Source organism: Thamnophis sirtalis, unplaced genomic scaffold (genome assembly GCF_051295495.1).
Source record: "Thamnophis sirtalis isolate CommonGarterSnake01/CBP01778 unplaced genomic scaffold, rThaSir2_p1.2 scaffold_4, whole genome shotgun sequence".
Classification (NCBI taxonomy): Eukaryota; Metazoa; Chordata; class Lepidosauria; order Squamata; family Natricidae; genus Thamnophis; species Thamnophis sirtalis.
The window spans coordinates 61,071,923-61,090,041 of record NW_028261384.1 but is presented as its reverse complement, the minus strand read 5'-3'; the positions used below and the strand labels follow the sequence as shown (position 1 = coordinate 61,090,041).

At 44.6% G+C, this 18,119-nt stretch overlaps 1 protein-coding gene across 6 annotated transcripts in view; it reads left to right on the top strand.

Moving 5' to 3' along the window:
- The window catches only part of CLASP2 (cytoplasmic linker associated protein 2), a 345,278-nt gene that overhangs the window by 9,190 nt on the left and 317,969 nt on the right, over positions 1-18,119 (top strand). For all 6 annotated transcript variants that reach the window (XM_087713011.1, XM_087713007.1, XM_087713006.1 and 3 more), the window contains exon 2: positions 2,707-2,785. In XM_087713011.1, coding sequence (XP_087569137.1) covers positions 2,707-2,785 — 79 coding nt within the window. The remainder of the gene's footprint in view (positions 1-2,706; positions 2,786-18,119) is intronic.

Genomic DNA, 18,119 nt, shown 5'->3' with positions numbered 1-18,119 from the left:
AAGCATGCCAACCATATACCAAATCATGTCCCTCGATATTCAATATTCTATCATTGGTTAAATGGGTCCAGTCACTGATTGCAGATAATGCCACCATCTTATCCATCTTTTTATAGTCATTTTAATTTCCAAAGTACCATTCCTGTTGTTTACTTCTAATGTTTGTTATTTTAATTTTCCATCATCCAGTTTTGATTTTTTATCACAACAAAACTGGCTTTTTCTGTTTACTGTCTGTTAAAACTGCAGTTTCAAAATTTTCCATTTTTTTAACTACTGAATTTAAAGACTTTTAGAAAATCCTGATATTCCTTGATCTTGTTGACAGTTAATTTTTTTTCTGATATTAGATTCACTTTATGTTTTTCTTCTAGATTAGTCATATTTAATTTTTCTATAGAAGGATACTCATTTTCTAATTTCCTCTCCTTTCCTTTGAATTCCTTCTGGGCTCTAAACTTGTACACTTTTAATATATACGTATATTTGCTGTTGGCTCCTTGTACACTGTATGTGTATGTAATACTTTCTAAAATACATGTAATATTTCCTAGGGATAGTGTATGTATGTGTGTACACACACACACACACACACAAGTTTAGAGCCTGGAAAGAATTCAGAGGAGAGGAGAGGGAATTAGAAAACAGGGATAGTGGGTACTTGGATTATTTGCAACCATATAGTAAATCAAAGGGATATATAAAGTAAAATATAAAACCAAGAGATGTAGAATTTTTATATGATATGTTATTTTTTCAGTTAAACTGATGAATAATGTACAAAATTGGGAATAAGCATTCTTAATATTTTACAACTATTAGAAATACAACTAAAACCAATGTTTCTATTATGGAGTATTAATTATATCTTTAACTTTCCCTTTAAGTCTATCAGACTTGCAATCTTAATATACCTAGAGTTTCAATCTGGATGTATAAATGGATGTGTACTAGGATCATCTCCCCTACCCCCAAATTCCCTGTGTTTATAGCTCCCTATGTTTACAAATCCTTGGACACTGAGTGAATCAAAGTAACACAATTGATAGAAAATAGAAAGAAAATTAGCAATTTGTGCCCCCCCCCCCAATACATTTTTTGTTCAATCATTGGACCTCCTGGAATCCTAGAGCTTGTATATGTAGAGGCATATAGATGGTCATCAATTTACAACATAATGGAACCTGGTATTTCAATTAGAAGTCATTGCAGTCATAGTCGAGGCACCATGTGGCTGGATTCAATTTTACAATCACATGCCTCTTATATGAATGCAGAATACCAATTTCTGTGGAGAGTTATAGCATCCATAATTTCAAGGACAAGTTGTAACTTGCTTTTTTGAAGTCCATCATAATTTTGAATGGTCCTTAACTAACTGGTCATAAGTTGAGGACTACCTGTATGAGACTTCAATGTAAAGAAAAATTATTGTGCTGCCTAGCTGCAATCTATATAAATTCCCTCTCTTCCTTCAAAGCAAATCAATATTCTAATGAGTCTTATTCCCAGGAAAAATACTGTGTTTTATATGCCAAACTGATTACAGTAATAAATATTGATTATAACAATAAAATGTTAAACTAAAGTAAAAATTCTATTTTTGAGAAAAATATTAATAATACTGCTTGCCTTATACTTTTGAATTTTATTTATCAGTTTAGAATTCTAGGCTGCCACTTTACCAAAAAAATACATGCATATATATTTTCTGACCTTGTTAACATTTAAGATTCCATATGATAGATTAAGAACAATAATCTAATGAAGGGAGTGAATGTACAATATTTGCCAAATCCAAATTGAGCATAATGTTCTAATGTAAAATACAAAATACATTAATTGATGAAAGTATTTTTTAAACCTGAAGCAGAAGTGGGTTGCAAATCCTGGGGCTACCAGTTTGCTCGTGCTTGTATGTGTGCTTGTGCGAGCATGCAACACATGGGTGGAGCCTCCCACCACCACCACTACCAGTTTGCCTGATTCAGGCCAAAACGGGAGCAATCCACCTCTGACCTGAACAATGTCAAAACCTGTTACAATTGAAAATAAAAAGTTTTTAAAAGTGGTTAATGAATCTCTACTGAATTGATTTTGATTCAAATAAGTTCTAGCAGGTAGTTATAATTTAATAAATTTCTCTGTATCAAATTAGATTCAATGTGGTGCTTTCTTTCCAATTTAAAATGATAACATTTGTTTTTTAAGCATATAGTACTAGTGGTCCTTGATTTACAACAATTTGTTTAATGACCGTTTAATGTTATAATGGCACTGAAAAAATGACTGATGATCATTGCAGCATTCCTACAGTCACATGATTAAAATTGGATCTTGGCAATGGATTCATATTTATGATTATTGCAGTGTCTTGGGGTCATGTGATCACCATTTGAAGTCTTCTGACAAACGAAGTCAATGGAGAAGTCAAATTCACTTGAAAACCGTATTACTAACTTAACAACTGCAGTGATTCACTTATCAAATGTGGCAAGAAGGGTCATAAAATGGGGCAAAACTCACTTAACCACTTTCTTGCTTAGCAATTTTGGCCTCAGTTGTGGTTGTAAGATGAGGACTACCTGTACTGTAGCTGAATGAAATTCAATACAACAGATTCTCATTCTCAAATCTATATATTTGCCTTAAATGGTTGGGTGATTACCACAATATCTTTTTAATTCTTTAAATATGTGTCCATAGGTATCATTACTTGGATTAGATCTTCTAGGTGCCTTTGGTGAAAGACTATTAGGACGTTTCAGAACCTATGTAGGAACTGGTAAGTATATTTTACATTTTTTCTATATAAAAATAAGTTTGATCTTTTCCTTAATATTTTTTTAACTAAGGCTGTACATCACAAATTTATAATAATGGAGAATCTATAGCCGTGATGGTGAACCTATGGTACATGTGCCACAGGTGGCACGTGGAGCCTTCTCTGTGGACATGTGAGCCATCACCCTAGCTCAGTTCCACTGCGCATGTGCATGCCTCCAGACTGCCAGTTGATTTTTGGGGCTCTGCCATGCATGTGCAGGGGGTGTTCACATGGAGATACATGTGCATGCATGGGGGGAAGGGGGTCATGCTCGCAGGGGCAGGTGGGAGCGTGAGGGTGCGGCTTCAGGGAAGCCTGCTAGGCCCAAAACAGGCCACAGGGGGCATGTGCTGGGGGGCACATGTGCAGGGGGAGCACAGTGGGGTTGCGCACACATTGCATTATGAATGTGGGCATGTGCATGCCCTTGTCGCACGCACGCTTTCAGCACGTGAGGACAAAAAGGTTAGTCATCACTGAGCTGTAGTAATAGATATATATAGAGAGCTATAGTAATAGATTTATATATAGAACACAGCTATTGCTGACTTATGACAACTTGTTGAACCACCAAAATTACAATGATCTTGTTAAGGGTACTTTACAACCTGAGTGTAAGGGCACTTCTGACGACAATATAACGTTGCACTGTGTCTGCCCCCCCCCCCCCCCAGTCATTGTGTGATTGTGATCTGCTTGGTAACCTGTTTGTATTTATGACTGGTTGCCAATTGCCCAGCAATCATGTGATTGCCATTTGCAAAGCTGGCAAGGAAGGTTGCAAGCTCTTACTGCCTGCAGAGAGGACACTCTCTCATCTCTGGAATCTGGTGAAAAGACCTGCCTTCAAAGGGAACTGAACTTCTTCAGCAGGGTAGAGAAATGAAGCTCAAATCCTTAGACTGGTCTTTTGGTTCAACCCAATACAGCATAACCAACACAAACTTGGAAAAGGATAATACAGCCATACATCAAAAACATTTTAGAAATCACCAACAGACTATTACAACCACATGACATCAGCGGAGTATACAAATCAACAAAAGCCTAAAGCTTAAATAAAATAGAAGAAAAAATAGGAGTCATCCACAACATACAATGTAAGGATTGCAACAGCCACTACATAGTACAACAGGCAGAACACTAACAGAGCACATCCATGAACACCAACTAGTAACCAGAAGACATAATGAAAGCTCCTTAATTTTATAACACATGGCCAGACTTAACCATACTTTCTATTGGGAAGCTGTGACTATCCTAAACCAAGTCAAATCCAAAAACGCTAGAGAATTCCTAAAAGGTACCCTGTCAAGTCAGCCAACATAGACATAAACACCCTATACATTATTCAAAAAAGATAATCAACAAGCCAAAAAGTGGGGGGAAAGACCAGAGGGGAAAAAGGACCAGAACACAAAACCCAATCAAGCAGCAAACAATACCACAATCAAGGTATTGCCCAACAAACAGTAAACAGCCAACCAAAAAACCACCAAGACCACTCCCACTAATACTGACGAAGGTCTATGACAATGTTGGCAAACCTTTTCGGCACCGAATGCTGAAATGGGAGCGCATGTGCCGGGAGGGGGGAGCACCGGAAACCGGAAGAACAAACAGGCGATGGAGAGATGGCTGTGTGTGCCACTTCCAGCATGCATACCCTAGGTTCACCACCACAGGTCTATGATATCTATAACATTATTATATGACATCATAACACATCAGTCATATATTAAATCAAGCCAGTTAGGAGCCGTTTAATTTGGTTCAGCTCACTTGGCTGCGTAAATAAAGGTTTAACAAATGTTTGCACTGTCCCCAGCAAAACCTCTTGGGTTATCCAAGGATATTCCAATAATCTTGTTGATTCTGTCCTTCCACTTCCCCATCTTCTATTTCCCAGAACCTTTCCAAACATATTCATTTTCTAGTGTGCCTTTTCATCTGAGTTTCTTGTTCCTTAATATTGTTAATGGTGTCAAGGGTGTTTTATTTGGTTCTCCTTTTAACCCACCTTTGCAATGGTCTCACTAAGCATATTGGGCAACGTTGCATTTGTGATTGTAATATTAATGACTGAGATCTTATATATTTATTTTCATATTGAACTCTACTGAGTCATCTTCTGGCTTATAAAGTGGTTAGTTTTGCTTTAAGAATTGAAAAACAAATATATAATCAAATTCGGATAATCCTTGATTTATGATAACAATTGAGACAGGAATCTTCAGTTACTGAGTGAAGCAGTAATTTAATGAGATGTTATATATGTAAATATATCTCAAAACCACAATCCTGGTATGCCTGGTTGCAGTTGTGAGTGAGTTCCTGGGTCATAAGAGGTCTGTAAAGGGGGCGTGCATAAGTGCACCAGCGTGCCTACCATCCCTGTCCTACTGTCCCTATTTATTTGTACTCATTTTCTTTGTTCATGTGCATCTTTATACTTATACTTGATTATCTTGTACAGGTTTGACAAACTAAATAAAATTAAAATAAAATAAAGTAGACAGAATGAAAGATCTGCCTTTCAGAGATACTTAGTCCCATTTTTTTTGGGGGGGGGGAGATCCTTCTGGCAGACAGGCCTTTAACTTTCAAGGAACTGTCTGCCGAAAAGACTTGGTCACATAAGAACCAAATCTCTGCCAGGCAACCTTTTCACTCTAAATCAGGGATCCCCAGACCGTGGTCGACTAGTAGACTGTGAGCCATTTGGAACCAGGTCACGGGAGTGATAGGTGAGCACACATATAAGCACATCTTCACTTGTGGGAGAAGCAGGTGAGCATGTGCGCGCACACTCCATTTGCACAAGGGGCAGACACACATGCCTGCTGCTTGTATAAATGGTGCTGCATGTGCGCATGACTACCACTCACACGGAAACATCCCCTCTCCCCCATAACGGTCCATAAAGCCGGAAAGATTGGGGAACTCTGTTCTAGATGATACTTCTTTATGGGGAAAAAAGGAAGTATATACAATCAATGGAAACAAGAAATCTTAGTTAATATTTCTTTATGGGATTTACTTTATGGGATTTAAAAAAAACAAACCAATTAGCGATGGAAGATTAAATCCTGCGATGCCATAGGAATTATTTAGAGATCAGAGCAAAAAGACATATGGTAATATAAACTTGGACTATTAATCAGGGATATTTGTTTGATATTTCTGGTAAATCCTAATGGAATTTTTGCTGAACTAGGATTGAAAATATAATGATTTATGAATTTCATAGTGATAAAAGCTAGGTAATTGGAGAAGATGTTTTTCTACTTGTTACTTTAAGAGACAATAAACAGTTAATATATTAGGTTCTTCTCCATATGATGGAGAAGTAACTTTTTAAATACTGTTTTTGTTACTTTCTTCTTTTCTACTTTCTTTATGCATATTTTGAATTTTAGTTTCCCTTTTCTTCTAGCTTTGTATTATAATTTTTAAAAACTTCAATAAAATTATTAAACAAAAATTGTAGCATTTACAACTAGAAATACAACAGGTGTACACTCAAGATTAGAACATCTTCATATGCCCTTTGTGTAATGTGATATATGCCATAATTTGCCATTAATGCTTCTTGGGATTTTATATGGAACAGATAGGATAACTTTTGTGCAAAATGATTAATGGACAAACATTTGTCAACACTTTTTCCATCAACCACTCGAAACAAGGACAAGATATATAAGAGCATTTCAGCCTCTCTGGTATTCTATTGCAAATAAACGTTTTGGAAAAAAGAAATTTTACCAGTACAATCAGGCAAATAATTACTGAACATATGTACAATGAAAAGTTTTGAACTATTTCAGAAGGTCTCAGTGAACACAATGGATTAGCATATTAAAATCATATCGTGTGCCTTTAATCAATTTGTCTACAATTTAGTCAGTTTAGTTGTACAGTTGATGAAATAAGTTTAGCTCAGAAAGTCATATGCTTTTTTATAAAATGTGTTAGTCTGAAAAAGATGCTAAAGATTTCTGAGCTGAGTTAAAATTGTGTTTAACTGTAACAGTTAAACTGTTTATCGTATCACTGGTCTGTAAATTCAGTTTTGCTTATCCTGAGATCTGAATCTCTATCATTCTCCTAGGCACTGCTTGGAGTGTCCAAGCACGGGTTAACTTCAGCTTGCTGCCCAAGGACTGAGTTTAACATTTCTGTAGCTCTGCCTCTTGCTCCCCTCAGAGGCTCAGTTTTAAAAAACTCAGTCGCCCTACAGGACGCTTTTTGGGATCCAGTCCTTTTGCAGCAGGCTGGACCCCCTAATTAGTATAGTGTTGCTCCTCAGGTTTTCTTTTCAGTGTTGTTAGTTAGCTCAGATTTCTGTTCTCTTTTTTATTTTGCCTAAGTTCCTTACTCAGTTTATCTTCTGCTGTCCAGAGCACGAGGCAGGCTTCCTGGAGCAAGGCTGCCTTTTTGCACTCGTCGCGATCATAGTCTCACCATGGGGGGAGGCTCGTTAGCGGCTGCTGACAAGTCCAGGGGACAGATAGGTAGCTAGGGTCTCCAGTGCGGAGCATTAGGCTCCTCAGGATTTCCCTGGTGCTGCTCCAGGCGCGTGCGGTCACCCTTTTGGTTTCAAAATTGGTGCGCTTTTTCACTGAGCCTCCTGTCATTGGTGCGCTTTTTCGCTGAGCTCCTGTCATTGCCGCACAGCCTGCCTCAATAGCGGATCGCCGCGGACAGACCTTAACATCAGACCTTGCCTTTGGTCTCCAGGCAGGCTCCCCTCATCTCTGGATTATTCCAAGCAGCTGCAGGAGTTTTTCTGGCCACTATCAGGCCATTCTCTCTTGCTTAACGGCGCAGATCTGCAGGCATCCGGCCTTCCTCAGCTGGTGCCATTTTCTCCCAGCTCCATTTGCCTTGAATTCTGACAGCATCTACTTAAAGACCTGCACTGACCACCAGCAGGGATTCTTCCTTCTGGCCATATTTTGCAGACCTCCTCTTCAGTCAGAAGATGGAAAAGCAAGTGGAACAACAAGCTGGGCCCACCGCTTCTAAATGCAGCAGACCCACCCCTGCTGCCAAAAGTGATGGGGTGGGATGCCCAACCAAGGGGAAGCGTCCCAAAGTCAGGAAGGCCTCTAAGGCAGATGAGAAACTTGCTGAAAGACGCCAGAAGACGTCCATTGGGTCCCCCTGCCATTCCCTTGATGAAGGAGACTCCCTTGCTGGGGAGGATTCTTTGGCTCCCTCTGAAGCTGGGTTAATCCTACCTCAGGCTCAGGAGCCTCAGTTGTCAAAAACCATGCAGGATGTGGTGGCTCGTGCAATTTCGCAGGGTATTTCGGATGGCATCCAGCAGTTGGCCTCTAAATTGCCTATTGCCACTGCTAATCCTATTGCCACTGCTAATCCCAGCAAGAGTCGAGCTACATGGCTTCAGGACCCCCTGGCTAGGGAGGCTTCTCTGACCCCTACCGGAATCAGTGAGGTATCTGACGGGGAGGAGGCAGAGCAAGATGCTCCAGACCTCTCAGAGGATGAAAATACTGCACCCGAAACGCCTGTCCTCTCAGGCCTCTTCAAGCCCTCCATATTAGGGTTAGGGCGGCTGCGCCCCAGATGGGTCTGCCAGCCCCAGCCGAAAAACCCACTCTTGCTCAGGGTACCAAGGAGGCCATTGGCCCCCAAGATCCGGGTGCGGGACTGTTTAAGGAGGTTCCCCCCCTCTGTATCTGGTCCCACCTCCACAGCTGTTTTTGGACATCATCCAGCGTCAATGGACCCAACCAGGCTCCATGGCCAACCCCAGTGGGACAGATAAGAAACTCTACACCATGGAAGGCCCACTGGAGGAACTGCTAAAGCTTCCTCAGGTGGATGACCCCATTGTCTCTCTCACTTCTAATTCTACCCTCCCAGCTAATTTGCTGGGGGGCTTAAAGGCAGAGGACAAGAGGGCAGAGTCAGTCTCCCACAAGACCCACCTGGCCACGGCATGGGCCATGAGGGCATCTTCATCTTCCTCATACTTTAGTAGAGCGGCCCTGTTCTGGCTCCGAAAGCTGTTGGCTGGCCTCCCAGCGGGGGATACCAGGGCGAGGCAGGACGTTAACAAAATAATAGCAGCCGTAGGATACTCAGCCAATGCCTCGCTTACTGCCACTAAATTCTCCTCTAGGGCCCTTGCCTCCAATGTAACTTCACACCGCCTACTATGGCTCCGCCACTGGCAGGCGGACGTGAAGGCAAAGTGGAAGCTCGCTTCACTCCTTTCAAAGGGGGAAAATTGTTTGGGGAGGTCTTGGACCCCTATCTAACCAAGTCCAAGGATAAGCGTAAGATCCTGCCTGCGGTCACCAAGAAACCAGACTGTAAGGGTCAGTCCTTTTGCTGTAACTCCTTTTTGAGCTCAGAGCCCTCCACCTGTTCTGGGGGGCCCAGTTGATCCTATGCCCAATCCCAGGATCGTCACCAGGATAAATCATCCTACAGGGGTAAGAATAGACAGCAGGGCTACCGTAAACCATTCCGTGGGGGGTATTCCAACTGCCCCTTCCGGAAACCAAAGTGACCGGCACTGGGACCCTCCCACTGGTGGCCGTCTCCAACTTTATGCTGCCCAGTGGGAGGAGATCACGACGGACACCTGGATTCTGAACACAGTCCGCCACGGATTGACCCTGGAATTCCTTCCCTTCCCTCCAAGGACCTTTGTCTGTTGCCCCACTCCCAGATCGGCCCACAAGTTCCAGCTCATGAGGGTGGAGATAGATCATTTGCTAGAGATAGCGACTATAGAGAGGGTTCCCAGGGGCCAGGAGGGCAGCGGATTCTACTCCATCCTGCTTCTGGTTCCCAAATCATCCGGGGGGTAAGGGCAATACTGGACCTCAAGAAACTCAACAAGCATCTGGCGTACAATCGCTTCAAGATGCAGTCCCTTCAGACCATCCTGGGCTGCATCAGACAGGACAATCTCTTGACCTCCATAGACCTGAAGGAGGCATACCTGCATATTCCAATCCATCCGGCGCATCGCAACTTCCTGAGGTTTCAGTTTGCCAACCAATACTTCCAGTACAGAGCCCTTCCCTTCGGCCTCTTGTCGGCTCCTCGAACCTTCACCAAGCTACTAGCCGCTATCGCTGCGCATCTACGATCTCTCCCGGTAAGACTGGAATGCTACCTGGATGACATCCTCATCCACTCGTCGTCCAGGGGGCAGGCCCAGAGAGATCTCGACATCACCATCCGAGTCCTGCAACTACACGGGTTCTCAGTCAACCTTGCCAAGAGCCATCTGACCCCAACCTGCAGAATTCAACATCTCAGCACAGTGATCAATTCCAGGGACTGCAAGGTCCTCCTCACACAGGAGAGAGTAGACAGCATCAGGTCTCTGGTGAGAACCATCTGATCAGCGGGGTCAGCGTCGGTTGTTTTCCTCTCCCAGCTGTTGGGGAAACTGGTGTCGTGTATTTCAGTGATCCCGTGGGCACAACTGCATATGCAAGACCTCCAGTGGTTTCTGCTGCCGCTCCAGAAATGCAAAGCCAGCAATTCCAGGAGGGTGGTGCATCTTCCTCCAAAGGTTCTACGCTCCCTCAGGTGATGGCAGACGGACCCCCTTCTGAAGGGCTGCTTCTTCAAGGAGCCGGAGCGCTTAGTTATAACGACGGACGCCAGCCTTTTCAGTTGGGGCACTCATCTTCAGACTCAGGTAGTCCAGGGCAGGTGGTCGCAGGTGGAGCTCACCCACAACATAAACTGGCTGGAGCTCCAGACCACCAGACTAGCCCTGCACCATTTCCATCATCAGATCAAAGGCCATGATGTGCTAATCCTAACTGACAACATCGCCACAAAGGCACACATCAACCACCAGGGTGGCACACGATCTCTGACCCTGATGTCAGAGGCAGAAGTTCTGGGCTTTTGGGCGGAAAGGTGCCTGGCCTCCCTATGGGCGGACCACATATCGGGGGAGGACAACGTGATGGCGGACTGGTTGAGCAGAATCACCATCTAGAGCTTGGAATGGTATCTTCACCTGGCCTTATTCCACCAGCTGACACGGAGGTTCAGCTGACCGGAGGTCGACCTGTTCGTGACCCAGACCAACATTCAGCTCCCCCGGTACCTCACCAGTTTCCACTGCTCTGGGGCGGAGGGAACAGACGCACCTCGGTCCCACTGGCCGCCAGGTCTTTTGTACACTTTTCCACCTCTCCCTCTAATTCCTCTGGTGATCAGGAAGATTCTATCAGAGAGGGCAGAGGTGCTGCTTGTGGCGCCTCACTGGCCGAGGAGGTCCTGGTTCGCCAACCTTGTCAGCTTGTCAGTCAATCAGCATTGGCGCATACCTTAGGATCAGATCTCCCTCAGCCAGAGGGCCGTTCAACATCCGGAACCCCAGTGGCTGCAACTGGCCATCTGGCACTTGAGGGGGACATCCTGAGGCTCAGCAAATTCTCTGAGAAGGTCATTTGTACCATTCAGGCGTCCAGGCATCCCTCCACTGTCAGAATCTATGAGGCAACTTGGTCATCCTTCTCACGCTGGTGTGAGACCCATCGAATCGTAGCCTCTTCTGCCACCATACCACAAATCCTGGACTTCTTGCAGGAGGGCTTGGACAAAGGTCTCGCACCTAACACCCTCAGGTGTCAAACGGCTGCTTTGGCCACCATTCTGTCCACGGACTCTCAGTTGCCGCTTACCAGACATCCACAAGTTCGTAGCTTCCTCAAGGGAGCTACCAACCTCTATCCTCCCACCATACATCCACATGTATCCAACTTGGGACTTGTCGGTCGTGTTGCAGTCTCTGTCCACAGCCCCCTTCGAACCGCTTCGGACTACGAAGTTGGACTACGTCATCTGACTCTAAAAATGGCCTTTCTAATTGCCATCACCTTGGCTCGCAGAAAATCCGAGATGGCCTCCCTCTTGGTTAGAGACAACCTTTGCATTGTACATTCGGACAGAGTTGTCCTCAGACTGGACCCGACCTTTGTGCGGAAAATAAACAGCATTTTCCATAGGTCACAGGAAATTGTTCTCCCGGACTTTTGCCCATGCCCCAGACATCCAAGGGAGCACGTATGGCATAAGCTGGATGTCCGTCGGGCGGTCCGTATTTACATGAAACGGACGGCTCCCTTCCGCAAATTGGAGGGGTTCTTCGTACCTTCCAACCAGTCTCTATGGGCAAGAAGGTCACCTCTTCCACCATGGGATGCTGGATACGAGCATGTATCAAGCTGGCCTATGAACAACAAGCTAGACCCGTCTCTCCTCGTATTACAACTCACTCAACAAGGAGCGCCGTAACTTCAGCTGCGTGGACTACGCAAGCGTCCATTAAGGAGATATGTCAGGCTGCTACGTGGTCCAGTCCATCTCCATTTGTTAAAAATTACAGACTTGACGTTTTTGCCTCGGCTGAGGCCTCATTTGGGAGAAGAGTTCTGCAGCAAGTCATCGCGACCCCCACGCGCTTGGACAATTTTTGTTCCCTCCCTGGGACGGCATAGCTTTGGCATGTCCCGTGCTTGGACACTCCAAGCAGCGCCTAGGAGAATGACCGTTGGCTTACCTGAATGGTCGTTCTTTAGGTGCTGCAGGAGTGTCCAACCCCACCCTAAAAAGGTGCCCACGGGGTCCTGCACTCCAGTGGGGGCATTCTTCATCTCCATCTACAGGCCTTTTGGACTCTCCTTCGTTTTTTAAAACTGAGCCTCTGAGGGGAGCAAGAGGCGGAGCTACAGAAATGTTAAACTCAGTCCTTGGGCAGCAAGCTGAAGTTAACACGTGCTTGGACACTCCCGCGGGGCCTAGAGAACGACCATTCAGGTAAGCCAACGGTCATTCTACAGTTGCATTTTTGATAGCTAAAATGATTTAAAAAATCAAATGAATAGATGAGAAAAAATATCTGCAGTTTATTTGACTGTTACTAGATTGAATCACTAACTAGTATAGGAAGAATTAGGCATATTGCTGGGTCACATACAATTTCTATCCCTTGATTTTTAAGAAATACTTCCTTAAATGTTTAAAATATATATTTATTTGGTTTAGGTGATGGCTTATAAACAAAATAGGATAAAACACCTAGTAGGAAGTTACATGTACTTCACTTTATTAAAAGTACTTCTGATTAGATGTTCTAGAATCTGATCCAGATATTTAATTTATAATTGTAATTAGAGGAATTATTGTAAAAAGAAATAGATGGTACAGGGTCATGTTTTGACTAAAGCTATGTCTCTCAGTACTAAGATTAAAAGGAGTAATGGTTATTATTCATAAACTTTCTCAATAAGGATGTGATTGCTCTAAGACGTTGCATGGTATTCTGAAAATAATCGTGTCATCATTTTGTAAACGTTGCTTTAACATTTATATCTACAATAGAAATTAAATCAGAAAATTGAAAGTAGCAAATATCAATGAATTTCATCTCGATTTTTTCATTTAGACCTAAAATATACAAATAATAGAAAAAAATATTATTTGCATGCCTGAAAATGAGATGTTCTCCCAAATATTTTTTCATGTATTTAAAAATAAAACATTGAGGATATACATATAAAATATACATGCTTAAAAATCAATATAAAATTGATTTTTAATCAGTTGCCTTGCATATTCCTACCAAGGAATTATGGAACAACTGAAATAATTAGAAAGGAAAGGTGCTCAAGACTCAGAGTTCCAGCCAGCAGGCTATGCATTGAGATAAACTTAGAAATATGTGCAATATGTTTCTTTCCTAATTATTTTGTTAGATACATAGGCTTACATTGCAAGGCAGATGAGGAAGAGAAGAGTTAGGGTTTTGCTCCTTCATATTGTGTAATTTATAATTTATAATAGATTATGGTGGATTTTAGAAGAAAAGCTATACTACCACCTCTTACAATACTGGACAACACTGTATCAACAGTAGAACTCCTTCATGTTTCTAGGTTCTATCATATCTCAAGGCTTAAAATGGTCAACTGTTGTGGCCCAGCAGGATCCGGTTGAGCTGCTGATGGACTCGGATAGCGAGGAATCATATGAGTCTGCCCTGGACGATGTGGAGGATCCTGGGCAGGGTTCAGATTCAGAGCAGGGACCAGAGAGGCTGGTTGGCCACCAGAAGGCGCCTGAGGCATGGAGGAGTGGGGAGAATCAAAGGCAGTTTGTCCCTGAAGCTAGATTGGGAAGGGCTGAGAAATGGAAGAGCAACTCCGTAGGCAGACTCACAGAAGATGATTAAGCACAGGTGATTGTTGATTGGCCCCTCCCAAGAGAGATTATAGGTGACGCATTGGGAGGGGACATTTGCAAGAAACAACTGTTCGAATTAGTAGTTAAGAAAATCTATCTGTGTATTCTAGTCGTGTCTGTTCGTTTGGACTATCTGCGTTGCTTCGTTTGAACTATCTGGGTTGCTGCAGATCTACTCTATTGAACATGAGTTGCCTGGGCCCTCAGCAAAAGGATTCGTTATCTCAATAATTGAACAGTGGCAAACAGCCAAGCCTGTGTTCTGGTTTATTCATAGGCCGGGGGATCAGAACAGTCACCTAACATCAAAAATGTCATCAAAAAAGCACAACAAAGAATGTTCTTTCTGCATCAAATCAGAAAGCTCAAACAACCCAAAGAGCTGCTGATTCAGTTGTACAGAGGAATTATTGAGTCTGTCAACTGCACCTCCGTAACTATATGGTTTGGCTCTGAAACCAAGCAAGAAAGACTTCAGCGATAATTAGAACTGCAGAAAAAACAATTGCTACCAATCTGTCTTCCATTGAAGATCTGTGTACTGTAGAAGTCAAAAAGAGGGCTGTGAGAATATCTACAGACACCTCATAGCCTGGATATAAATTGTTTCAAATTCTACCCTCAAAACGACGCTATAGGGCACTGCATACCAGAACAACTAGACACAAGGACATTTTTCCCCGAATGCCATCACTCTGCTTAAGAACTAATTCCCACAACACTGTCAAATAATTTACTGTATTACTATTATTCTTTTCCAGTAGAATGGAGGGAGGGGTTACACATGGGTATAGTCAAAGCCTGATTGGTCCATAGACTGAGGGAATTTTCTTTAATATTCCACCATTCCCTATTGGCTCCCAGTTTTCTCTCAATCTTTTGGTCCAAGCACTGCTTTGGCTCCTAGGTAGGAAATCTTTAAAATTCATTAAAAATCCATTGGATATTAATTTGACTAATTGGCTATTCTAAAAAATTCTAAAATTCTAAATTAACTGAGCTGCTGCCCCTAGGGATAGTTGTTTCTGTCTCGCGCGAGGTAGGAGAGGCAGTGGGGCATTTCCTTCCTGCCTCGTGGGGCGAGGAGCCCCGTCCAATTCCCGGGATATTAGCTGTTGGGCTTTACAAAACAGCCATTAGAGAACGAGCAGAGGGCTGCGAGCAAGGCATGACTCAGCTGAGCGTGCCTCTCTAAGAGAAAAGGCGTGCCATGATTTAAAGTGACCAGAGGCTTTTCGGTGCTGGCAGCCGGAGGGATTCTAATGAGCTGCTGACTTCAAAGACAATTCTGTGGCTTTTCCGCTGCTCCAAGGCTCTTTAAAGCCTCTGGCCTAATGTTTTAAGGCTACAGCTGGTGAGCTAAAGCTGCGGCCATAAGGAGTCAAGTCGCAATCATAATCTTGCTCGGCTGCCCGATCGGAGCATTCAGTGGCCATTTTACCCTGCCATGTGGTGGCAGCCATTTTCCATTGCCTCGTAGCCTACCGCTTCTGAATGTATCGTGGCAATTGATTGCAGCTGAAGGTCGTTCCCTGGGCCCATCCACTTCAACTCCCAGGGCCAAGCATCGGCTGAATCCATAACTGACCAATTTCCCTGCAGGGCACGCGAGTAACTGACCTGATCAGCCAGACCTGATCTTCCACAGGCCTCCTCTGAGGCACTAAAGCACAGTAGAGAAGGGAATATGATAGGCCCAAGACCAATGCTGCAGCTGCCAAGCCTTCAGCCGATCCATGCCCCTCCAGAGCCATGACTAGAGACGAGCTGAGAAGGTAACAGGCTCTGGAGAAGACGATTGCTAGGATGGAGAAACAGGCCAGGGCACCAGGCCAACTTCTCCCAGTAGATCCAGGTCTCCCATCAGGCCCGCTTCTCTTCAATCTGGCTGTCCCCCCAGGGGATTCAGTCCTTCTTCCCCTTGTGTCTCTCCTGTTAGGCCTTGCAGGCTCTCAAGACAGGCGGCTTCCCTTTCCCCTTCGGCCTTCCCAGGGGCTATTAGGGATGATGGGGGGGATCCCTTGGAGGGCTATTCTAGGGATTACCATTCTTCTGTTGGGTTAGCTTCCCAGGGGCCCCCAGTTCTAGATCAATCACAGGAGGAGCTTGAGGACCTGAAGCTCCTTCTTGAAAGCATTAAAAGACTCATTTCTACAACCATCTTATAGGGCATTGCCACAGCTCTGTCCCAAAGAGATAAGGTTCCTCAGGGTGACAGGTCACACTTAGACCACCACTACAGGGGATCCTCCTCTGCCACATATAGACAAGATCAAGTTAGGCCTCCTTCCCCCTCCATGGTTAGCGAAGGTTTCATCCTGGCTCCAACCCGGGCCTCCCTAAAGGTGGTTGCCTGGCAAAATTCGCAGATCAGTGGGATTGAATAACCTCTGATGCCTGGGTCAGATCCACAGTCAGGAACTGTCTCCAGCTGGAATTCCTCTCTCCGCCCCCCCCCCCCCGACGATCTTCCGGACCTTTCCTCCGTCCTGAGACCCAGAAAGACGCTGCCTAATGGATCTCACCATAGGCCATCTGCTGGACATTTGGGTGGTGGAATCGGTCCCATGGGCGGAACACGTTTGGGTCATTACTCCAATCTGTTTGTGGTCCCAAAGAGCTCAGGGGGTTGGAGGGTGATTCTGGATCTCAAGCACCTGAACTGATTCCTAGTTTACAGCCAATTCAAAATGTCCCTCAGGTCCATTCTCCAAGGGATCCATCAGGGAGATTACCTGGCCTCTGTGGACCTTACAAAGATCTACCTCCACATTCCTATTCTGCTAGCCCATCGCAGGTATCTGTTGTGGCCCGGCAGGAGCCGTTGAGGCTGCCACCAGACTCCGACAGCGAGTGGGCTTATGAGTTGGCTTTGGAGGAGGTGGAGGATCCTGGACAGGGTGTCGACTCCGAGCAGGGCGAGGAGAGACTGATTGGCCACCAGATGGCGGCGGAGCCTTGGATCAGAGGGAGTGTTCAGGGAAACACTTGTGAGTTGTTGCAGGATGCACCCCGTCGAAGGGTTACTCAATGGAAGGAACAACTGAGTACTTACAGGAGATGATTGCGAGCAGCTGTTGCTCATTGGGATCCTCTCCTGAGTATAAAGGGAACTGTTGGTGCCACGCCCTGGTGGCAGAAGTCAACGTTCTTGTTCTTGTTCTCATTCACGTTCACAAACCAAGAGAAGCCAACTTGGATAAGTGGCTTGATAAGTGAAGCTGGTTTTCAGTGTTGTGTGAGTTATAGGACTTTCTGCCAGAGCTATTATCTTTGTTTATTTGGGCTTGCAGCCAACAAGAGCTTGGACTGATTAAAACATTCTTTTGTACGTCTGTTTGGCTTTCGTTCCTGAACGGAGAGGGGGGTCAGAACAGATTGACTTCTGCCAAGACAAACCTCCATTCTGTTTACAATGGAGTAACTCCATGCTGAGAATGCCCAGCTGGCTCAGCAGATTGCTGTATTGGTTGGTCAAGTTTCTCAGCTTCAGAGACCAGTTAACACTCCCCCCCTCCCCAGCCACGGAGGAAGTGCCCAGTGGCTATGCCGGATAGGTTTGATGGCAATCAAGCCATGTTTGCAGCATTCTTGGGACAATGCCAGCTGTTCCTGAGTTTGAGAGCGGAGGACTTTCCTACTGACCGGACGAAGGTGGGATTTATTATTAGTTTGCTTTCAGGCACAGTTGCCCATTGGGCTACACCCTTGTTAACTCAGCCTAGCCCTTTGCTGGATGACTTCCAGGGTTTTTATCAGCATTTCAGGCTGATGTTTGAGGATCCCGTTAAGGGGGAAACAACAACCAGACGCCTTAAGTCACTGCAGCAGGGTAGTGGTTCATTACAAAATTATGTGAGCGAATTCTGGCTGCATAGCAGGATTCAGCGTGGAATGAACCAGCTTTCATGGACACTTTTCAAGGTGGCCTATCCGATGACTTACAGGATGAACTGGCGAGAGTGGACAGGCCACCGACCTGTCTTGGTTCACTTGTGCCTCCGGATAGATGCCCGGCTGCAGAGACGGAGGCCTCGCC